This window comes from Amphiprion ocellaris, chromosome 3, assembly GCF_022539595.1.
Source record: "Amphiprion ocellaris isolate individual 3 ecotype Okinawa chromosome 3, ASM2253959v1, whole genome shotgun sequence".
In the NCBI taxonomy this organism is placed as follows: domain Eukaryota; kingdom Metazoa; phylum Chordata; class Actinopteri; family Pomacentridae; genus Amphiprion; species Amphiprion ocellaris.
The window spans coordinates 37,722,158-37,741,357 of record NC_072768.1 but is presented as its reverse complement, the minus strand read 5'-3'; the positions used below and the strand labels follow the sequence as shown (position 1 = coordinate 37,741,357).

Genomic DNA, 19,200 nt, shown 5'->3' with positions numbered 1-19,200 from the left:
TATTTAATTGATTATATTTTAACCAGTCATAAATAGTCATTCTGCAGTCGTGCTGTTTTCTAGTTTTTGCTTTGTTTTCTTTTTAGTAATAATTAAAAAAACATTTCTATGACATCAAATCAAAAATACACTAATAATAAATATCAGTTATTTTTTCTATTTGAAAACTTCAATATTTTTATTCATTCCCCTGTTTCTTTTCATTTTAATCAAATCTATTTGATCTATTTGTCTATATATATATATATATATATATATATATATATATATATATATATATATATATATATATATATATATATATATATATATATATATAACAATAATATAGTATCTAATGTTACTGTCAGACATTTAAAATAATTCTGCCAGCCTTTATTTTGAAAGCGGCCACCGGAGCTGCCGCCGCCACCTCCGGCTGCTGACAGCGGCCTGCCCGCCGATCATTGACCGTCCGCAGGGAGGAGGTGAACGCAGCGTCTGGGGGACTAGAGCCGATCTGCTGCCAGCCTCACTCACTAACATCACCACCGCCCATAAACTGCTAATATACAGGAAATGAACCGTCTGTTCCGTTAACATCGTTCCAGCAGCGGTGGTCGTGATTTTTCTCCCCCGGTGCCGCTCGTTGTGTAACGTTTACCGGCCGTAGTTTGTCTGATGTGCAGCATCAACTGGACTAGTTAGCTGCTTTATCTCCGGTTAGCTGCTGCTTTGGACCGAACCGACGCTCACTTCCACCGTTAAACACCCGTCCGCCCGAAACATGGCAACCCAGATCGATAAGGAGGCTTGTAGGGAGGCTTACAACCAGGTCCGGGACGACAACTCGGAGACCAACTGGTGAGTGACAATCTCCGCCATACTCCGTGTAAAAATGCGGCTATTTTAGATTTTATCACAAAACTGCTCATTTTAACGCCTCATACATCTAAACCGATATCGTACCTGAAAGCTTGTTAGCTGATAGTTAATTCGGCCGTCAAATAATCAACCAAACATTTTATTAATTTATTGTAATCTTAGTTTTAAAGTGTAATACACTGAGCCAGTTACCGCCCACTGAGCCGAGAGTGGTGCCAAAAATAAGGCGCACCTTTTTGTTACAGTTTATAATTTACTTAATCAAGTAAAGTTATGCTCATTAAATACACGCCGAATTGAAGATAGCTCATTAAAGAAACAGAAAATGTGATTAACTGTGTTTTAAGCGTCGTTTGCTTATTCATTTAAACAGGATAACTTTAAATTGCTAGATGTTTGAATGCTGTTTCACCTGCAAGCAATGAAAAGGCGCTACAAAGGCACATTGTGAATTGTTTTCCACCTAAATCCCGGCTTGCAGACCCTGTGCTTACAGTAATATGGGCTGAAACACACGCAGCTTTGCTCTGTGCTGTGGCTGATCTGTATTCTGGCTGCTGAGCGTCACACACTGCACAGTTATCAGGCCCAGCGGGGCAGAAGTAATTTCCTTTGTCCTGTATTCAGAGAGGATAACGTTATAGTGGGGACACTTACACATGGCTGACACACAGCTGCCACCCTGCATGGGCGTCTCAGCCTCTGCTCCAGGCCCTGCAGAACGGCTTCTTGTGTGCAGATAATGCAAATTGCTGTGAATCAACAGATCATGAGGCCTGGAAGTAATAACACGGTGTTCATGTTGCAGGGCTGCCTTCAAGTATGAGGGCTCTACGATCGTGCCTGCAGGACAAGGGACCGACTATGACGACTTTAAGGCGATGTGCACAGGTAAGGGAGCAGGTTTTTATTGTGTAATGAGCGGCTCACTGGTTAAACAGCCCGTATAGCACACAGCTTGACTTGGCAGGACACTAATCTTTTAAGACTCTGTGCTCTGTCACCCACTGGCCTTGAGCCGTGTGACTGTCAAAGCACTTAAATGCTGTATGCAATACATTGCATAATCTGCTCTGTAATGTCCTGCGCTGTCTGCAAGGTGGAACATGTCAGGTTTGGTGCAGAACAATGGCAAGAGGTTCACTTTTCACCTGCCACTCCCACCTTTAAATTTAAAAAACACTCCGACAAAAGCACATAAAATATGTAAAATCGAAGTTTTCCTGTTTTCTTTAGTGACTGATCAAGTTATTTCTCTACTAAAGAGTCACAGTTGGCTTCCAGGTTCTTCAATAACTTTGGTATTTCATGCACAGATGAAGAACTTGTCCCCGGAGAGAACAGCATCTGCTCAGATGTTGGGTGTGGTGGGTTTCTTTAAAGCGTGCAGCCTCGGGGCAGCACTCCTGACTTCTTCTTCTTCTTCTTCTTCCTGATACTTCATAGCTCACATTCCTATGTTGAAATAACTCCTCCATCGCCGGGTTTCACGCTCAGCTTCACCATTGGTTCCTGTTCAGAGATGACACATCTGTCGGCTGCTTTTCCCTTATTTAGCAGTGAAGTTGTAAAAACCCCAGCAAGTGTAGGAGGAGCTGCTAGAAAGAGAACTCCACGACAATATCGATCTTTAACTTGTTCAGCAGCAGGAAGTAAAAAGAGAAACGTCAGGGTCCTTGTTCCACCAAACCCAGTTTCCTTTCTACGCCTACTTTTTTTCATTTTAAGCCCAATTTCTGCTGAGAAAACAACCAAAAGTCATGACAGAAAGATTAGTTGTGAACATTTGAACGTCTTAAATTAATATATTTTTTCTTTACTGAAAATCACGTTTTAATATTTTTTAATTAAATGATACTTACTTAAAGTGTGTTTTTAATTTCTAGAAAAATACAACACATTTCTGTGCTATTTTTTCTTTTTGAAAATGTAGATATTTTTATTCATTTACTTTTTTTTATCAAATGTAGTTGGGATGCCATCATCCTATTTTTCTAGACCAACATTTAAAAATAAATACACATTTCTAATAGTACCTAATGTTATTGTCAGACATCTAAAATAATCTGTTGTTATTCTGTTGAACATCCAATATTTTTAGCAACTTTAGCAATTTTTTGCAGAGTGGCTCAAATTAATGTATTTTTTCTTCACTGAAAATCACCTTTTAATATTTTTTTAATTAAATAATACTCACGAAGTGTTTTGCAAAACTGAGGTAAAATTAAAAAGAAATGCTGAATTAATCATGCATTTAATACTATAATTTGTCATTTAAAAGTAGCTTAACAACATAAAATCTCATGAAATACAATACAGTCATCAGTTGCTATGCTAAGCTAGGCTAATTAGCATTTAAATAGTTATGTCATGGAAAGGATTGTAGTAGCACAGTAGATCCGTTTAGCTTGTTAGCTTATAGGAAAAGTAGTTTTGTTGCTTTTATTTCTACAGCTTAATGTAAGTTTTAGCTTTGAATCCTATGACTGTGTTGTTATAAACTCAACTAACTTCCTTGAATACTGGACTATTAAAAGAAAATGGAAATAATACAGAATTATTTACACGTTTAATACTAAAATTTGTCATTTAAGTGCAGCTTAACAACATAAAATCACATGAACTACAATGCAGTCATTGGCTACCATGCTAAGCTAGGCTAGTTAGCGTTTAAATAGCTTATAAAAAGAATAGTTTTTCTGTTTTCTTGCCTACAGATGAATATAAACAGAGCTTTGGTCAAAAACTAAAACAAACAAAAAAAAAACATAGTGTGGACATTAGTGATCCTCAGAGGATGAACTGTATTGTTTTCAGTGATTTATTGACTTTCTGTCTTAGACTAGGAAGTTAATGGTTTTGTTTTTAACAATAATGAGATGAATTGCTAGAAAGTTAAATTCAGTTTTTCAGATTTGTCCTAACTGAAATTGTTTCAGACATTCGTTGTCACCAGAGGATGAATCTGACTTTTCCTTTAAATATCTCCCAGTTGAGTGGCAAAAAATGTAGTGTTGATATTTGTGATCTCCGGAGGATGAATCATGATGTTTTCGTTGATTGATGTTTCTGGTTTCAACAACAGTAAGATGAATTCTGAAGTTTGGTTCTGGTGTTTCAGAATTTGGATCGGACATTTATTATCCCCAGATGATGAATCAGACTCATGTTGATTTGCCTCTGTTTTCACGCTGTTATTCATCCAAAGCTGTCATTCATCCAAAGCATTCATCCTGTTAAATGTTTCAAAACTGGATTGGAGCAAAACTTAATCTAGACATTCATGCTCCCCAGAGGTGAAATTCTGTCTTCACTGATTCCCTGACTTCACAGTGAAGGTTTTTGGTTTTTAAAGAGTTGGAATTTTGGTTTCAAACTGTTATTTTTTGGTTCTTAGTCTAAAATGCCTCTGTAACTGTCATAAAAGAAACTTGGAGACATTCTTGATCCTCAGAAGATGAATCCTAATGTCTTTACTGATTTCAAAAGTGTTGAAATATTGGATTAATTAGATAGATCACCAAGAAATTCGGCTTAGTTTGGCTAAAATGAAATGCAAACATTCATGGTCCTCAGAAGCTGCATACTAATGTCACACCTTTTGGTTTTGAAAACGTAGGAGTTTCAAACATCCATTCTCCTTTAATTGCCATCTGAAATATCTGTTTAACTAGTGGACAGATCACCATAAAATTTGGTTTCGACATTCATGATCCCCAGAGGATGAACAATTAGATTTTTATGTTTACTCGAGGAAAAGGTTACAAGGTGTTCATCCTCCATCTGGCAGGTTTTAGAGGAACTTAGCTTTAAGTTATTTTGTCACCAACCAAAGTACTTGATGTGGGTAAAATCAATAAGGGTTCATCCGCTGGGGATCAAACTGTTGTCACCCAACAACCTTGATTCTGCTGAAATGAAGCCGGTTTATGCAGAACAAAGCGTTTTTCTGCTGCCTCATCACTGTTTTCTCTGCGGCGGTGGGAGGTCGGCTGCCGAGTCAGCACCACTTTAAAGGGAAGATAAACCAGGAAGAGTCTGGCACCGGGAGGAAGTGAGGACCAAGCTTCGGGTCGGGGTGAGGCTTTGGACCAGTTCCTCTCTGTGACAACGAGCGATAAGACAAAGGATGTATTGATTAGTAGACGGTGGTTCAGGCAGCGCTGACTGTAATCAGGTGGCTTTAGGTGTCGACGTTATCGACGTCTTTCACGGCGATAAGAGTCTAAATGGCTGCCGTTGGTCTGATCTGAGCCAGGAAACTGTTTATCAGCTGCTTCGACAGCTCATAAAGATAAAACTGCTCTCGGTGTTAGCGTCCTTAACGCCGCCGACCTTTAAGCAACGACTTCGGTTATCTAGTTCACACATTCACGCCTTGTTTCCACACACCTGTACGCACGAGAATCACCTGGAAGTTTATTCATTCCTGACTACTGTGGAATTTGGCTCGAGGGCATTCAAAAACTTTCGTGGTGGATTTTGGAGAGACTGGACTGTGTACACCACCAGAAAAATGGAAAAATACCACAGCTAACGGGATGTTTTGTTGCTTGAATATGTTGACAGTCAGTTTGCATAAATGTCCAATTCAGAAAAAACTTGATTAGCTAGTTTAACATAAGAAGAAGAAAATTTCTCTTTTGTTTGTTAATATGTCCTGCTATACTCATACATAAGGCATAATTTATGTAAGTACAGTTCACTTTGAAAAGCCAGCATGTTTCATTTTTGAGCTTTTACTTTGAAAGTGCATCAATCAGCTGTGAGTCACCGGTTGGCTGCAGTGAGCAGAGCAGACTAAGAATTAAACCCTCGAACAAACAGTCGCAGCTCAAAAACTACAAGTCATATCGAAAAAATTCTTTCACCATGTGAAGCAGAATCTTGTTGTGAACGGTCTGATGTATATTTGTGTCCGTTTTGTGTTTTATTCAGATTTGGCGGCAGGTTAAAGAGACTCAACGTTTCTGGTTTTAGAGCTCAGTTATAATGGGAGTCAATGAGAGTTTTGTTCGACTAACTCTGAGCTGTCAGATGATCTATGTAAAAACTATAAATCCTACAGCAATGGGACTCACACTGGATGAAAGAGGACACAGATACCTACATTCTGTGGATAGATTGTTCATGTGGAGTTAAAATTGTGAGAAGGAGACGAGGTTAACTGCACTTTTTTTTAAACAAAATGACTTGGTCAAAATTTAGTGTTGCACTCTACCTGAAGAAAAATTCTGGATTTTCCAAAAATTCATAAAACTTAAACTGCAACTGCTTAAAAGATATCAAAAGATGGATTTAAAGGAATAACATGCAAATTCTTGTTACACATTTAAGTTTTGAATGAAATTTCTCCTGTAAAATCTGCTGGAGCTACACGGCTCCAAAGATGGCTGGTTTTGGCAGTTGTTTGGTTGGCTTCCCATTGATTTCAATGGGGATGTTTAACGTAGTTTTTATGAATTTTGCAAAAAACGTACCATAAATTGGTACCAAAAGCCACAGCAACGAGTCACACATTTTGGTATATTATTTCTTTGGGTTTTTCTTTGAGTTAGGTGCCGAACATCATGTCGGAAGAAACTACAACTTTCTAGAACTTTAATGCTAACGAAGTATTTCACAGAAAAAGGCAGAACATCCTTCTTGCTGATCTCATGCCATGTTAAATTGGTTGATTTTGTGGCTTCGATGCTCAAAGTTTCATAAACCTGAGCAATAAAAGCTAATATATCATTCCTGGACTTGCACTTTTCTTCATACAGGACTCTTATTTTCCTGCACATGCTCAGTCCGACTGTTTAAATAGCCATTAAACAAGCGACCATCACGTTTGGGTGTTTGTCGTTCAGGGTTTCTGTTCTGCTGCTGTTTCTCTTTAAGCTTCACGATGTTGCAGCTTTAGAAGTCGGTCGGTGGTGCAGTGCAGTGGAGTCTGGCAGGAATCTGACTTCAGATCAGTGTTTTCACCTTTAATAGAGCCTCTCTGTCTTCCATGCTGCTACACTTGGATTTGTGTTCTTGTCAAGGTTTTCCCTGCAGCTGAGTTTAGACTTTCTGTCAGTCAAACAGTGAAACATCTGGAAGATAAATGTGTTCATGTTACTGTTCATTACTGTTGCTGTTACATAATCATTTAAAGAGATTTAAGACATTTTCCCCTTCATATTCTAATTAAATGCAATAAAAGTTGTACATATCCATGAAGATGCATAATTTATTGGCACTAATGTCCATTTTCTGTGATAATAAACTTTAAAATACAGAAATATAAACTCAAAGCTGCTGTTAAAAAAAGACTAAAATGATCTGAGTTGTGAAAGTTCAGGTTCTGCTGAAAGCTTTGGACAGATTTAGAGTTTTTATTCAACCTACTTCTGTCTGGAAGAAAGTAAAAGCTTCTTTATAAATGATATTTTTATCATCATCAGACGTTTGTTTTATAAATAAACCAGAGCAGTAAATGTTTTGTCACACACGTTTGATCATTTAAGAAACGATACCAGATATTTGTAATTATTAGTGCCTCAGAAGACACAGTTTGATGCTTTTGTTCGTCATGAACCATCGTTCAACCCATGTTGGATTGAAAAAGATGTTTGAAAAAGTTTCTTTGACATCAGGAAGACCATGCTTATATTTGTTCTTGCATATTATATCAATCATTTAATCAAAATAATCATTAACAGATCATTTATAATGGAAATATCTTGTTTTTTCAAGCAAAAATAGGAAACAAATACCAAATATTTGCGGGTTCTGGCAACTCAAATGCTCAAATTTGATGCTTGTTATTGTTTTTGCATATTGTAATCGAGATACTGACCAACAGATTAAGGTTTGATTGAAATATTTAGTTTCAGTTGTATTTTCAAGCAAAAATCAAAAATAAATACCAAATATTTGATGGTTGTGGCAACTCAAATGCTCAGATGTTAAGCTTTTCTTTGTCCTAAACGATTAGAAACTGAACTGTTTGGCCATAAATGATGCCAAAAGATAATTTTGTTGAGTTATTGGAAACCACGTTTTTTTTTCTCATTATTTTCTGATATTTTATGTACGAAACAGCTATAGAATATGTAGCAAATTGACTGATAATCAAAATAGTTGTTGATTTCAGTCATTTTCAGGCAAAAATAGTGGAATTAAACCAGATATTTTATGGTTCCAGCAACTCAAATGTGGAGATTTGAAGCTTTTGTTTGGCACAAACCATCATAAACTGAACATTTTTGGCTTTTAGTCTGTTGTTTGGACAAATAAAGATACCAGAAGATATTTTTTTTGCGCTTTTGGAAACCATAGCCAGTGTTTTTCAATATTTTATGATAGTTTATGTACAAAAAACTATAAAATAACTATCAGATACACTGACAATTAAAATAATTTCTGGTTTTAGCTGTTTATTGTTTTCTGTCAGTAACTATTCAATTAATTCATTGCAGCTTTAATTGTGACTCCTAATCTTCATCAAAAGTCTGTTAAATCTACAAAATCTACACAGAAACTTGATTTATACAGGATTTCTATACACTTTCAGGGGTTTTACATGTTTTATGTCATATTTAGGGTTTCAGCTAACGGTTATTTTCTTTACAACAGTTAGTTTTTTGATTAGATAATACACTGTTTTGTCTAAAAGAGGACAAAAAGTTGTGAAAATGTTGACACAATCACAACAAAACACCAAACAATTTAGTACAGCATCAAATATGACAAAGAAAAGCCTCAAATTTTCACTTTTTTAGCAGCTTAAATCAGAAAATGTTGCTTTTTTTGCATTAAAAAGTCACTTATTGAGCAATTTTCTGTCAGTAACTCTTCAATTTACTATTCATCGCAGCTTTAATCGTGACTCCTAATCTTCATGTCGCACTATTGGATGGAACTGGGCTTTAATTTGCATTTTCTTTAGCAGATTGTGTTAGAATTCAGTGGTAACCGGAGCTGTGTTTGAATGGAAACCTGCTGCTGTTGTGGATCTGAGGCTGAAGTGGGACAAACCAGACAAAAGCTGCAGCAGGAATGGTTTTTTTCCCTCCTCGTCTGTATTCAGAGTTTATTCTCAGGCGTTATTGTCGGACCACCGCCGCTCTGGCAGGCGTGGCCACGGCGACGATTGTGACACAACTGAAGGACTCACAAAAGATTTGAGTCATTTAGTCTACTGACCTGAATACTTCCTGGTCGCACAAAGCTGCTCTCTGCTCAGAAAGACGGGATTCGTCGCCGCTGTGGCACTAAAACTCTGATTTTCCTTCAATGTTTCTTTAAAAATGCACAATTTCTCCAACCAGAAACACAAATTTTCCTCATGAACTGACATTTGTATCTTTAAAATTTGAATACTGTCCACAAAATGTAGGATTGAAGGTTCCTGACGACTATTTAATTATTTTAAGATTCATTAAGCAGGTTTAAGAGCAATTTTTACTCTTAAAGATATTTAATATGTATTCATGTATCTTAATAGTATTATTTTGATTTGTGTTAATGTGAATTGCAACTTTTATTTTTCTTCAATCTTTATCTAAAAATGCAAAATTTCTCCAACAAGAAACACAAATGTTTCCTTGTAAACTGAAAGTCTGACTTTTAATCTGTAGTTTGATTTTTAAAAAGGTTTTTAAAGTTTACTTGACATCTGAAAAATCATGCTTTTTTAATCATTCTTGCATATTTTATTAATCAGTTAATCAACAAAATAATCAACGTAACAACTGATAAATGAAATAATCATTTTTTCAAGCAGAAAATGTGGAAAATTCCCAAATATTTAGTGGTTCAACCTTTTAAATGTGCAGATTTGAAGCTTCTCTTTGCCATAAACCATCATAAACTGAACATTTTTGGGTTTTCACTGTTGTTTGGATAAAAAAAAATGCCACACGATTGGCATTCTTCACTATTTTCTGATATTTTATATATAAATATAAATATATATATATATATATATATATATATATATATAAAAAATTATTCATTTCAGTCTTTTTTTTAACTAGAAATATTGGAAAGAAACCAAATATTTGAAGGTTCCAGCTTTTCAATTTCTTTGTCGTAAACCATCATGAAGTGAACATTTTTTCATTTTCATTGCCATTTGGACCAAAAATGATGCCTGAGCTATTGACTGACACATGACAGGTGTTCTTTATTTTCTGATATTTTATGACTTCAGTCATTTTCAAGCAAGAATAGTCAAAATGAACCAAATATTGGATGATTCCAGCTTTTAAATGTGCAGATTTGATGTTTTTCTTTGTTGTGAACAGAATTTCTTTTGCTTTTTAACTGCTGGCTGTACAAAAACAGAAAGTTAATGATGTTTCCTTGAACTCTGGGAATCAATGATAATCACCTTTCATGATTTTCTGACATTTTATTTAGAAAACATCTGTAAAATAACCAGCTGACAATACATATTGATAGTTAATTGGATTAATAACGGCAAGAGAATGTAAAAATGACTTGATTTATAATCCGTCTGTCGCTGTGGTTTGACAAAATCCAGAGAATTAAGTGCTGCTACACAACTTTTACAACTCATAGGAAGAAATAAATTCATCGAACAATTAAAGTCTGACCCATTTTTTTGACATTTTCCATCAGAAGAGCTGCAGAATCCGACAGTAAATTAAACGTAATGGAGTAAATATAGGTCACAGCGGCAGTCGGTCGTAGTTCTTCCACATAAAATAATTCTTTATCTTCACAAGGAGGAAACAGCTGCTCAGACAGATGTTCTCTAAATACCATGGCAGGAACTTTATCAGTCGAGGAAATCTGTCACCAACATGTTCCTCTTCAGAGCAGCAGAGTCACTTCGGTGCTTTAATGTCGGGCAGAAGTTGTGTTTTTATTTACTAGGGAGGTTCATAAGTGAATAAAATCACCTGGAAGTGTCAGACATGATAAGTAGAAATGTCCTGATGGAGTTTTTTTTTACTGACAATCATTTAATTTTTAGTATCTGCTGATAATGATTCCGATCTGACACCATTTAGTGCATTTATATCTTCAAATTTTGAATATTGATGACAAAATGAAGGATTAAAGGTTCTTAATGACATGATTCTAAATTATTTATCAGATTTTTTACATCTCTCCTATTTTTTTTATTATATCTTACATATTTTATCATTTTTTATATCTTTATCATATTTTTTATTATTTCTTTATCATAGTCTTTATTCAGCATGTAAATTTACAATAAAGTTCATCTTATTTTGTAAATTATTTTAAGAATTATTAAGCAATTTTAGCAATTTTTATTATTAATGCTGTTTATTATTTATATGTACATTTTAATATATTTTTCATGTGGTTTAATAGTTTAATTTTTTATTTATTTTAAATTTTTACTATTAGTCATGTTTAATGATTATTCATACATTTTAATATATTTTTCATGTATTTCAATAGTATAAGTATTTATTTTGACGAAATTTTTTTATTAGTATTAATATTTAAAATATTTTCATATATTTTAATATATTTTCATGTCTTTTAATAGTATAATTTTTATATATTTTAATGTTATATTTTATTTTTAATGATATTTAATATTTATTCATACATTTAAAAAAAATCATATATTTTAATAGTGTAATTTATATCTATCTTAAAGTTATTTTTTATTATTATTGACATTTAATATTTATTCATATATTTTAATATATTTTTCATGTATTTTAATAGTATAATTTGTATTTATTTTAATAAATTAAGAGAGATAATACGTCATTGCTTACATTTTTATTATTAGTAATATTTAATATTTATTCACACATTTTATTATATTTTCCATATATTATAATCTTATTGTTTGTATTTATTTTAATGTTACATTTTATTTATATGTTAAGATTTTGACACAGCAACATTTTTATAATTAATTATTTAGTTTGAATAATTTTTTAAATTTAAAAAAGCTAAAATGATCTGATTACAGCTTCTTAAATGTGAATATTTTCTGTTTTTTTTTTCCTTCTCTTTGACAGTAAACTGAGTATTTACGGGTTGTAGAGAGAACATTTGTCATTTGGGCTTTAGGAAACGCTGATCGTCATTTTTCGCCATTTTTATCGACCAAGCAACTAATTGATTAATCCAGAAAATAACTGACAGCAGAAATAATCCTGAGTCATTATAAAGAAACGTTGTTCCGTCCTGTTTTTACTGTTTCCTTTATGAGCTTCTACTATTATGATGCTTTTTTACCTCATTGATCTCAGACATTTTTACAGAAATATGTTCAATAAAAGCCATGTTAATCTGTGTTTTCACTCTGATGTTGTGTGTTTTCTCTAGACGACGCTCGTCTGTTCGGTTTCGTCCGGATCACGACGGGAGACGCGATGAGCAAACGAGCCAAGTTCACCCTGATCACCTGGATCGGAGAAAACATCAGCGGCCTGCAGCGAGCCAAGATCAGCACCGACAAGACGCTGGTCAAAGACATCGTGCAGGTCAGAGATGGAAAGTGAAGGGTTTCTTTGAGAAAGCTGGGAGATACAGGGTGAATTCAGGAAGTCTGTAGTCACATAAAACAAAACACTAGAGTCAAAAAACACACAGAAATGAAACAAAAATCAGTTTTACTCCTATTAAAGCTGCACTCTTATATGGCTGTAAATGCTGATGCTGCTCCTGGTTTACTAAGTGTGTGAAAAATCTGATAAAAATGGTATTTGTTTAGTTTAGTTTGTTAAACTGCACCAAAATGAAGCAAAAAATCCTCCAGTGCAGCTTCAAAGACGCCCTGTAGAGACATTTTGTAAACAAAAACAAAGCTTTGTTTACATTCTGTGTATTGTTGAAGCCTTGCAAAGATATTTAAAGCATCTTTTGCACCATTTGCAGCATTAAATGTCAATTAATCATCCAACCACCAAAATTTGCCCTTTAATAAATCGTTTTTATTTAATTTAGCTTCATAACAGATTAGCATTACAGAGGGAGGCGGAGGATAAAATATTCCCAGTTTTTTCTGGTAATTTATTTTCATTTAACCTTTATTTTATTATATATGTATATGCAGATAAATCAGGTAAACAGTCTGGCCAATTAAAATCAAAGAAGTAAATCAAATTTCATTTATTTAGTACTTTTCATCCAAATAAAACATAACACAAAGTGTTTTACACAATAAATAGAAACGAATAATAAAAACAATTTTTTTTGAAGAACTAAAAAAAAAAGATAAAATAGACATTAAGGAAATTTTATGTAAATTAATCCCATAAATTTGCAGTTTGTAAATACCAGAGATGATGTCAGCTAAAATAGAAAAATAAGGCAAAACAGTGTGAAAAGACTGAGAATATAGACTGAAATGTGTAAATGAATAAACAAATAATTTTTTTAAAAGTACATAAAAATTGAAAATCTATTGAAAGTCAAACTAAATATGTAGGTCTTAAGCTTGCTTTTAAAAACATTAGCAAACATAAAATATGCTGGAAACCAGATGTACCATAGACAAAGGTTCAAAGAGCAAATAGTTCACATAGCAACAGTCAAAATGAGCTAAAAACAAAGATAACATGGTGAAATTACAGAATATGGTTTATAAAACACATTCAGAAAGTAAATAAGCGTCAATAAATCCATAAAAAAAACTCCCATAAAAACAAAGACGGTTCAGAAATTGCCTCATATTTTTGGGTTTTCTTCATTTTCACGGTAATCTGTGGTTTTTATTAGTACAGTTATTGAAACATAACAAATTCAGATAATTCAGCTGCTTTTATCAACACCAATTTCACAAAATGTAACTAAATCCAGGATAAAAACAGATGAATAAAGCATCAGTAGCTATACAAAATAACTCTAAAATGAGCTAAAAACACAGATAACATGGTGAAATTACAGAATATGGTTTATAAAAAACATTCAGAAATCTGCTGATGGTGTTCATTTCAAAAGCAATGAAAGTAAACATGAAATCTGTATTAATAAGGAGCAATAGAATAGAATCTTTTGGCATATTTTCACTCAAAAAAATAACTAAAACTAACAACTACTTTGATTATCAGGAAATTTAACCAAAAATCCTGCACGTTTGAGGAGCTGGAACCATCAAATAGTTGGTTTATTTCCACTATTTTTGCCTGAAAATGACTGAAATTAACAACTATTTTATTACTAGTTAATTTGCTGCTTGTTTTGTAGCTGTTTTTTTTTACATAAAATATCAGAAGATGATGAAAAACACCAATCATGTTTCAGTCAATACCTCAAAAAAATATGTACAACCCGAAAATATTCAGTTTATGCCAAAGAAAATAATCAAATCTGCACATTTGAGGAGCTGGAATCATCAAATATTTAGTTTATTTCCACTATTTTTGCTTGAAATAAATGATTTTTTCAATTATCAGTTATTATGTTGATTATTTTCTTTATTAATTGATTAATAAAATATGCAATAGTAATAATAAAAGGCTTGCTGAAGTATATCCTCCACATGTTGGTGTTTAACATCTTTAACTGAGGAAATCCACTCAGACGGACTTTGAAAAGCTCTGATGTGGAGGATGAGGAGGATTGAAATTACAGGACGGTCAGTAACAGGAAGTAAATTCATCTGTAATTATGACTGATTAAAACCAACCGAGCAGGAAATGTGATGTTTAAACCACCACACATCAGACAGAATCACAGAATTAAAACTCACATTTCCTGTTTAGCTCCAGCTTTGGAACATACATATAAAGAATTTGGAATTTACTATTTTTTTCTCAGCTGAGTTGCTCTTTAATTAGTTATTGCAGCGACATAAAACTACACAACTTGACCTTTTCAGTAATGCTAATTGTCTGTGCAGCCAAGTGTTGATTATAAAATTAATGTTGAATTTACATTAAATTTAATCACTTCCTATCACTATCCTAATAAAGAGCAGAACCAGAGCTTTATATTTATCCTTCTTACATATGTATACAAACCAAAGTTATAATATTATAAAAACGGTTCAAATTTTTGTAAAATAATATCTTAAACCATCGTTATATTCTTGTTTCTCAGTTAAATGAGTCACTGAGTCTTCATTGTTTTAAAATTTAAGCCTCCTGTAACCATTTCCTGGTTTGTCACCTCTCTGTTAGGCTTCTGTGAATAAAATAAGGACGTATTTTTAACATTTTTAAGTCACACTTTCCCACCTTAATAATTTCTAGACAATCTCCCCAACATGATTATGAAAAGTCAGTATCTTTTGGTGAGATTCATGTAAAATCATAACAATTTCATCTCATAAAATATTTGTTTTTCCTTGATTTAAACACTAATAAAAAAAAGAATTCTGTGAATATTATCCTGTCAAATGACGGAAGATAATGACAGTTAAGATTATTCTAATATATATTACATATTCTGATATAAAAGACTAACAGTAAAGGCAGTGAAATTACCCTCATAGGGATAAAGCAGCATTTCCTTCTTTTTCTAATTTCAATTTTGCTTGTAATTAACACTAAACTTTGTCAAACTGTCTTTAAAATATCATGTAACTTACTGGCAAATATTGGTCGAATTTTAGGGAATTATGAGCTGATTATAGCAGCTAAAAAATACAGTTTTGTGAAATTATGTTGGATAAGAAACATATTTCTAATTATAGAAGTTGTTAAAAATAAAGTATTACCATATTATTTTCTAGAAAAACACATTCATATTCCCAAAAGTGCCAAGCAGTCTTAATGAGGTTTCTGTCCCATGTGTGTTTATTCTTTATTTTGTCTTCTTTATATTGTAGTAGCTGAAGCACTGGAATGATTCTATAAACTGTTCCTGAATGTAAATGTTCATAAAGTGTCCCATTTTTACCAGAACTCACTGTATATAAAGCTTGGCGTCTTCCCAACATACAACAAGTAAAATGGTGTTAATTCTGTGTTTGTGTCTCTGCAGAACTTTGCCAAGGAGTTCATGATCAGCGACGCTCGGGAACTGGACGAGGACTACATCCGCACGGAGCTGAAGAAGGCCGGCGGGGCAAACTACGACGCTCAGGCCGAGTAGAGGAGCTCCACCGGACGGGTCGGGGTTCGGGTGGTCGGGTTGGGTAGTCCAAACGGGGCGGGAGGGTCGGGGCAGGGCAGGGCTGCTACCTCCAGGAGGAGACGGAGGGCGGGACGGAGAGACCTCTAGATACCTACAATAATGTAAAACTCTCTGTTACTAAAGACACTCAGAGGTGTTAAAGCGCTTATACACTCGATTTTAAAGCGTCTTGAAAAGATGCTGCAGCTTTTACAAACTTACTTAAAACAGTTTCTGTTTCAGCAAAATCAAAAGAAGAAAGACCAGATACACTAACATGTTGAAGCTACATGTTAAAGGAATCCTTACTTATGTTTGGAAATGCTTTGAAAATACCAGCTTTAGTAGCTGGAGCTAGCAGCTATGTAGCTTAGCTTAGCGTAAAGACTGGAAACAAGTGGAAACAGCTAGCATGGATAATTGTCATCACAACATATTCATATTTATTGTTTGGAGCTAACAGCTACGTAGCTTAGCTTAGCATAAAGACTGGAAACAAGGAGATACGGCTGGTGTGGATCATCATCCATCAACACAAATTCACTTTTTTGTCCTGTTTGTTTATTCTGTACAAAAAATTAGGTGTAAAAACGAGACAGAAAAACATTTATGTTAGTCCAGAAAAAACCTCCCAAGTTGATTACTTAAAATAATACTTTTTAGTATTCCAAGTTTTCACAAATGTTTTATGTGTAAACATGCAAATGAGGTACTATCTCTTAAATATATTTGCATAAATTTCCAGAACATTGGATAACGTTGGAAAGCTAGCTTCAGAGCTAGCATCAAAGCTAAATCAGCACATTTTTAATTTATTTATTTTATTGGGAATCTGCAAAAAAAAAATACAGATAATCAGAAAATGCTAAAGATGGATAAGTTGTTAAGTTTATTTTCCAGCTTTTACCAGCATCAGGACACCTGTTTCTTCCAAGTTTTAGCCTTCATGCTAAGCTAAGCTAACCGGCTAGCAACAGAAAACGTCCCGAGGATCAATGCTGAGCAGTTTTAATGAGGTTTCTGCCCCATATTACTAACGAACACATTACATATGTGATGCACACTGACTGTTACAGACTACACTCTTTTTATTATCTGTTTTTGATTTGTTTAGCCCAGTAACATTCTGAAAAGGCTAAACGATGATCTTAGCATGTACTGTATATAGACTAGCATTGACAGATATGAGAGAGGCGTTAAAAACAAAGTAATGTTCACCCTGAATGAGCACAAAGTCTGCACGTTAGCCGCCACAAATGCTAAATCCGGTGTATAGGCGCTGCTAAAGATGGCCGCCTCTCCGTCCGGCCTGCCGCCTCCTCCCCGGTCAGCTCATGGTTGGTTCTACTGTGCTGTGCATCATCATCTCACACTCATCCTCATCTCAGCACGAAGCCGCGGTCGAGACTTCGGCGCCGCACGTCGAGGATAATCTAACGAGGATGTGAATTTAAAAACGACAAACAAACTGAAGGGTTTCACTTCAAAATGAATAAAAAAAAAACAACCCGGTGAGGCTGCATCAGACTGCAGACGTCTCGCTTTTGAAATGACACCCTTCTTTCGCTCGCAGGCATGTGTTTGACACCAGAACATGCTCTTAGTCATGATACACTGAACCTCCAGGGGGGAAAGACCTCCATTTTCCAGCGGTATCCTTGGTGACGGTTGGCGGCGTGTTTATTCTACCGCTGAGTCACACCGCCGAGCCGCCTCTTCATCTCCGAGCAGACAGCTGTGTTTGGTTTTACAGCCGCCTTCGGGCTTTCTTGGGTTCTGTGCAGCCGAAATGGCAACGAATGATGTGTCTTTTTTTAGATATTTTGCCGTAAAACAACGAATATATCGATCCTCCAGCGGCAGATCGCAACACCTCAAAGGATGTTGGGAATGGAGGTCTTTTCTCCTGGTGTCTCATCTCACGATTTACCACTTTAAGGTATCCATGCATACTGTAACCTACTGTGTTTGACTGCCTTAGTCTCCCATGGAGAGAGGGGCATCATGGGAGTTTGTGGACACTACACTGTGATTGGCTGCCCTCCTCCACTGGGATGTCGGGCTCAGGTTCTTCATCCCGACCCAGGAGGAGCCACGTCTCGGTCGTAGCATCTTTTTGTTTTTCATTTGGTTTCAACCCTCCCTTCCTTCCCCTTCCTCCTCCCCTCCTGCAAAAAAAAGAAGAAAATTAGGATTTTTTGTTTGGTTTTCTTCTTGTTTTAAGATGAATTTTATTTTCTCTTAAGAGTTTTACCTGATGATTTGATTTTTTAAGAGCATTGTTATCTTGGACATTTTGGTGGAAGAGATTTTCAAAAAACAAAAAAAAACAAAAAAAGAAATCATGCAAAAAAGAAAGAAAACAGAACGGGCACAAGATCAGTCATTTCAAAATAAAAATTGATGTTTTTTTCCAGAACCTGTTTCTCAGCGTGTCTTTTATGTGTTTATCTCTGAAACTCACTGTCTACAGCAGCGCTAAATAGAAATGTAAACTCATGAAAGTAATTTAATGTTTGGGATTTAGTTTTAGTCCTTTGATGATACTGGGTTTAATTATTATTCAAACCTAATTTCCAGAATACACACACTACCATTCAAAAATTTGGGGTCACTTAGAAATGTCCTTATTTTTGAAAGAAAAGCAGTATTTTTCCAATGAAGATAACATTAAATGAATGATAAATCCAGTGTAGACATTGTTAATGAGGTAAATGACTATTGTAGCTGGAAACAGCTGATTTTTAATGGAATATCTCCATAGGGGTACAGAGGAACATTTCCAGCAACCATCACTCCTGTGTTCTAATGCTACATTGTGTTAGCTAATGGTGCTGAAAGGCTGATTGATGATTAGAAAACCCTTGTGCAGTTATGTTAGCACATGAATAAAGTGTGAGTTTTCATGGAAAACATGAAATTGTCTGGGTGACCCCAAACTTTTGAACGGTGGTATATATGTATTTTATATATGTTTATATATTGTTCTTCAAGTCAAAGCTGTTTGGCTATGTTTAAGCCATGACTAGCTAACAATATCAACCAGAACAATTTAGCCATTACGTTAACACTGGCTAACTGTTTATACTTTTAGCTGGTTCAACCGTGCGTCCATTACTTTTACAGAATCTATTCCACCGCACAACCATCACTTTTAGCCATTTTATCCCTTAATTAGATGTGAGTGTTGGCCATTTATCCTTTTACATTCAACCATTCCAACCTTCAGACATTAGCCATTATTTTATTATTAGCCAACAGTTTCTAGTAGCTAACAATTTAAAC

The 19,200-nt window shown here is 34.7% G+C and overlaps 1 protein-coding gene across 1 annotated transcript; it reads left to right on the top strand.

Moving 5' to 3' along the window:
• Positions 1-447: 447 nt before the first annotated feature.
• On the top strand, positions 448-18,334 carry cotl1 (coactosin-like F-actin binding protein 1). The gene is made up of 4 exons (XM_023262036.3): positions 448-843; positions 1,673-1,755; positions 12,181-12,338; positions 15,784-18,334. The coding sequence occupies exons 1-4, from the start codon at positions 767-769 to the stop codon at positions 15,892-15,894; spliced, it is 429 nt and encodes a 142-aa protein (XP_023117804.1). The 5' UTR covers positions 448-766; the 3' UTR covers positions 15,895-18,334.
• Positions 18,335-19,200: the final 866 nt, after the last annotated feature.

What these genes read in the sequence shown, in the direction of transcription:
- cotl1 (XM_023262036.3), top strand. Translation starts at nt 767, where the DNA reads ATGGCAACCCAGATCGATAAGGAGGCTTGTAGGGAGGCTTACAACCAG. An exon ending in CTTTAAGGCGATGTGCACAG is followed by an intron (nt 1,756 to 12,180) that starts GTAAGGGAGCAG and finishes TGTTTTCTCTAG; the next exon opens with ACGACGCTCGTCTGTTCGGT. An exon ending in TGGTCAAAGACATCGTGCAG is followed by an intron (nt 12,339 to 15,783) that starts GTCAGAGATGGA and finishes GTGTCTCTGCAG; the next exon opens with AACTTTGCCAAGGAGTTCAT.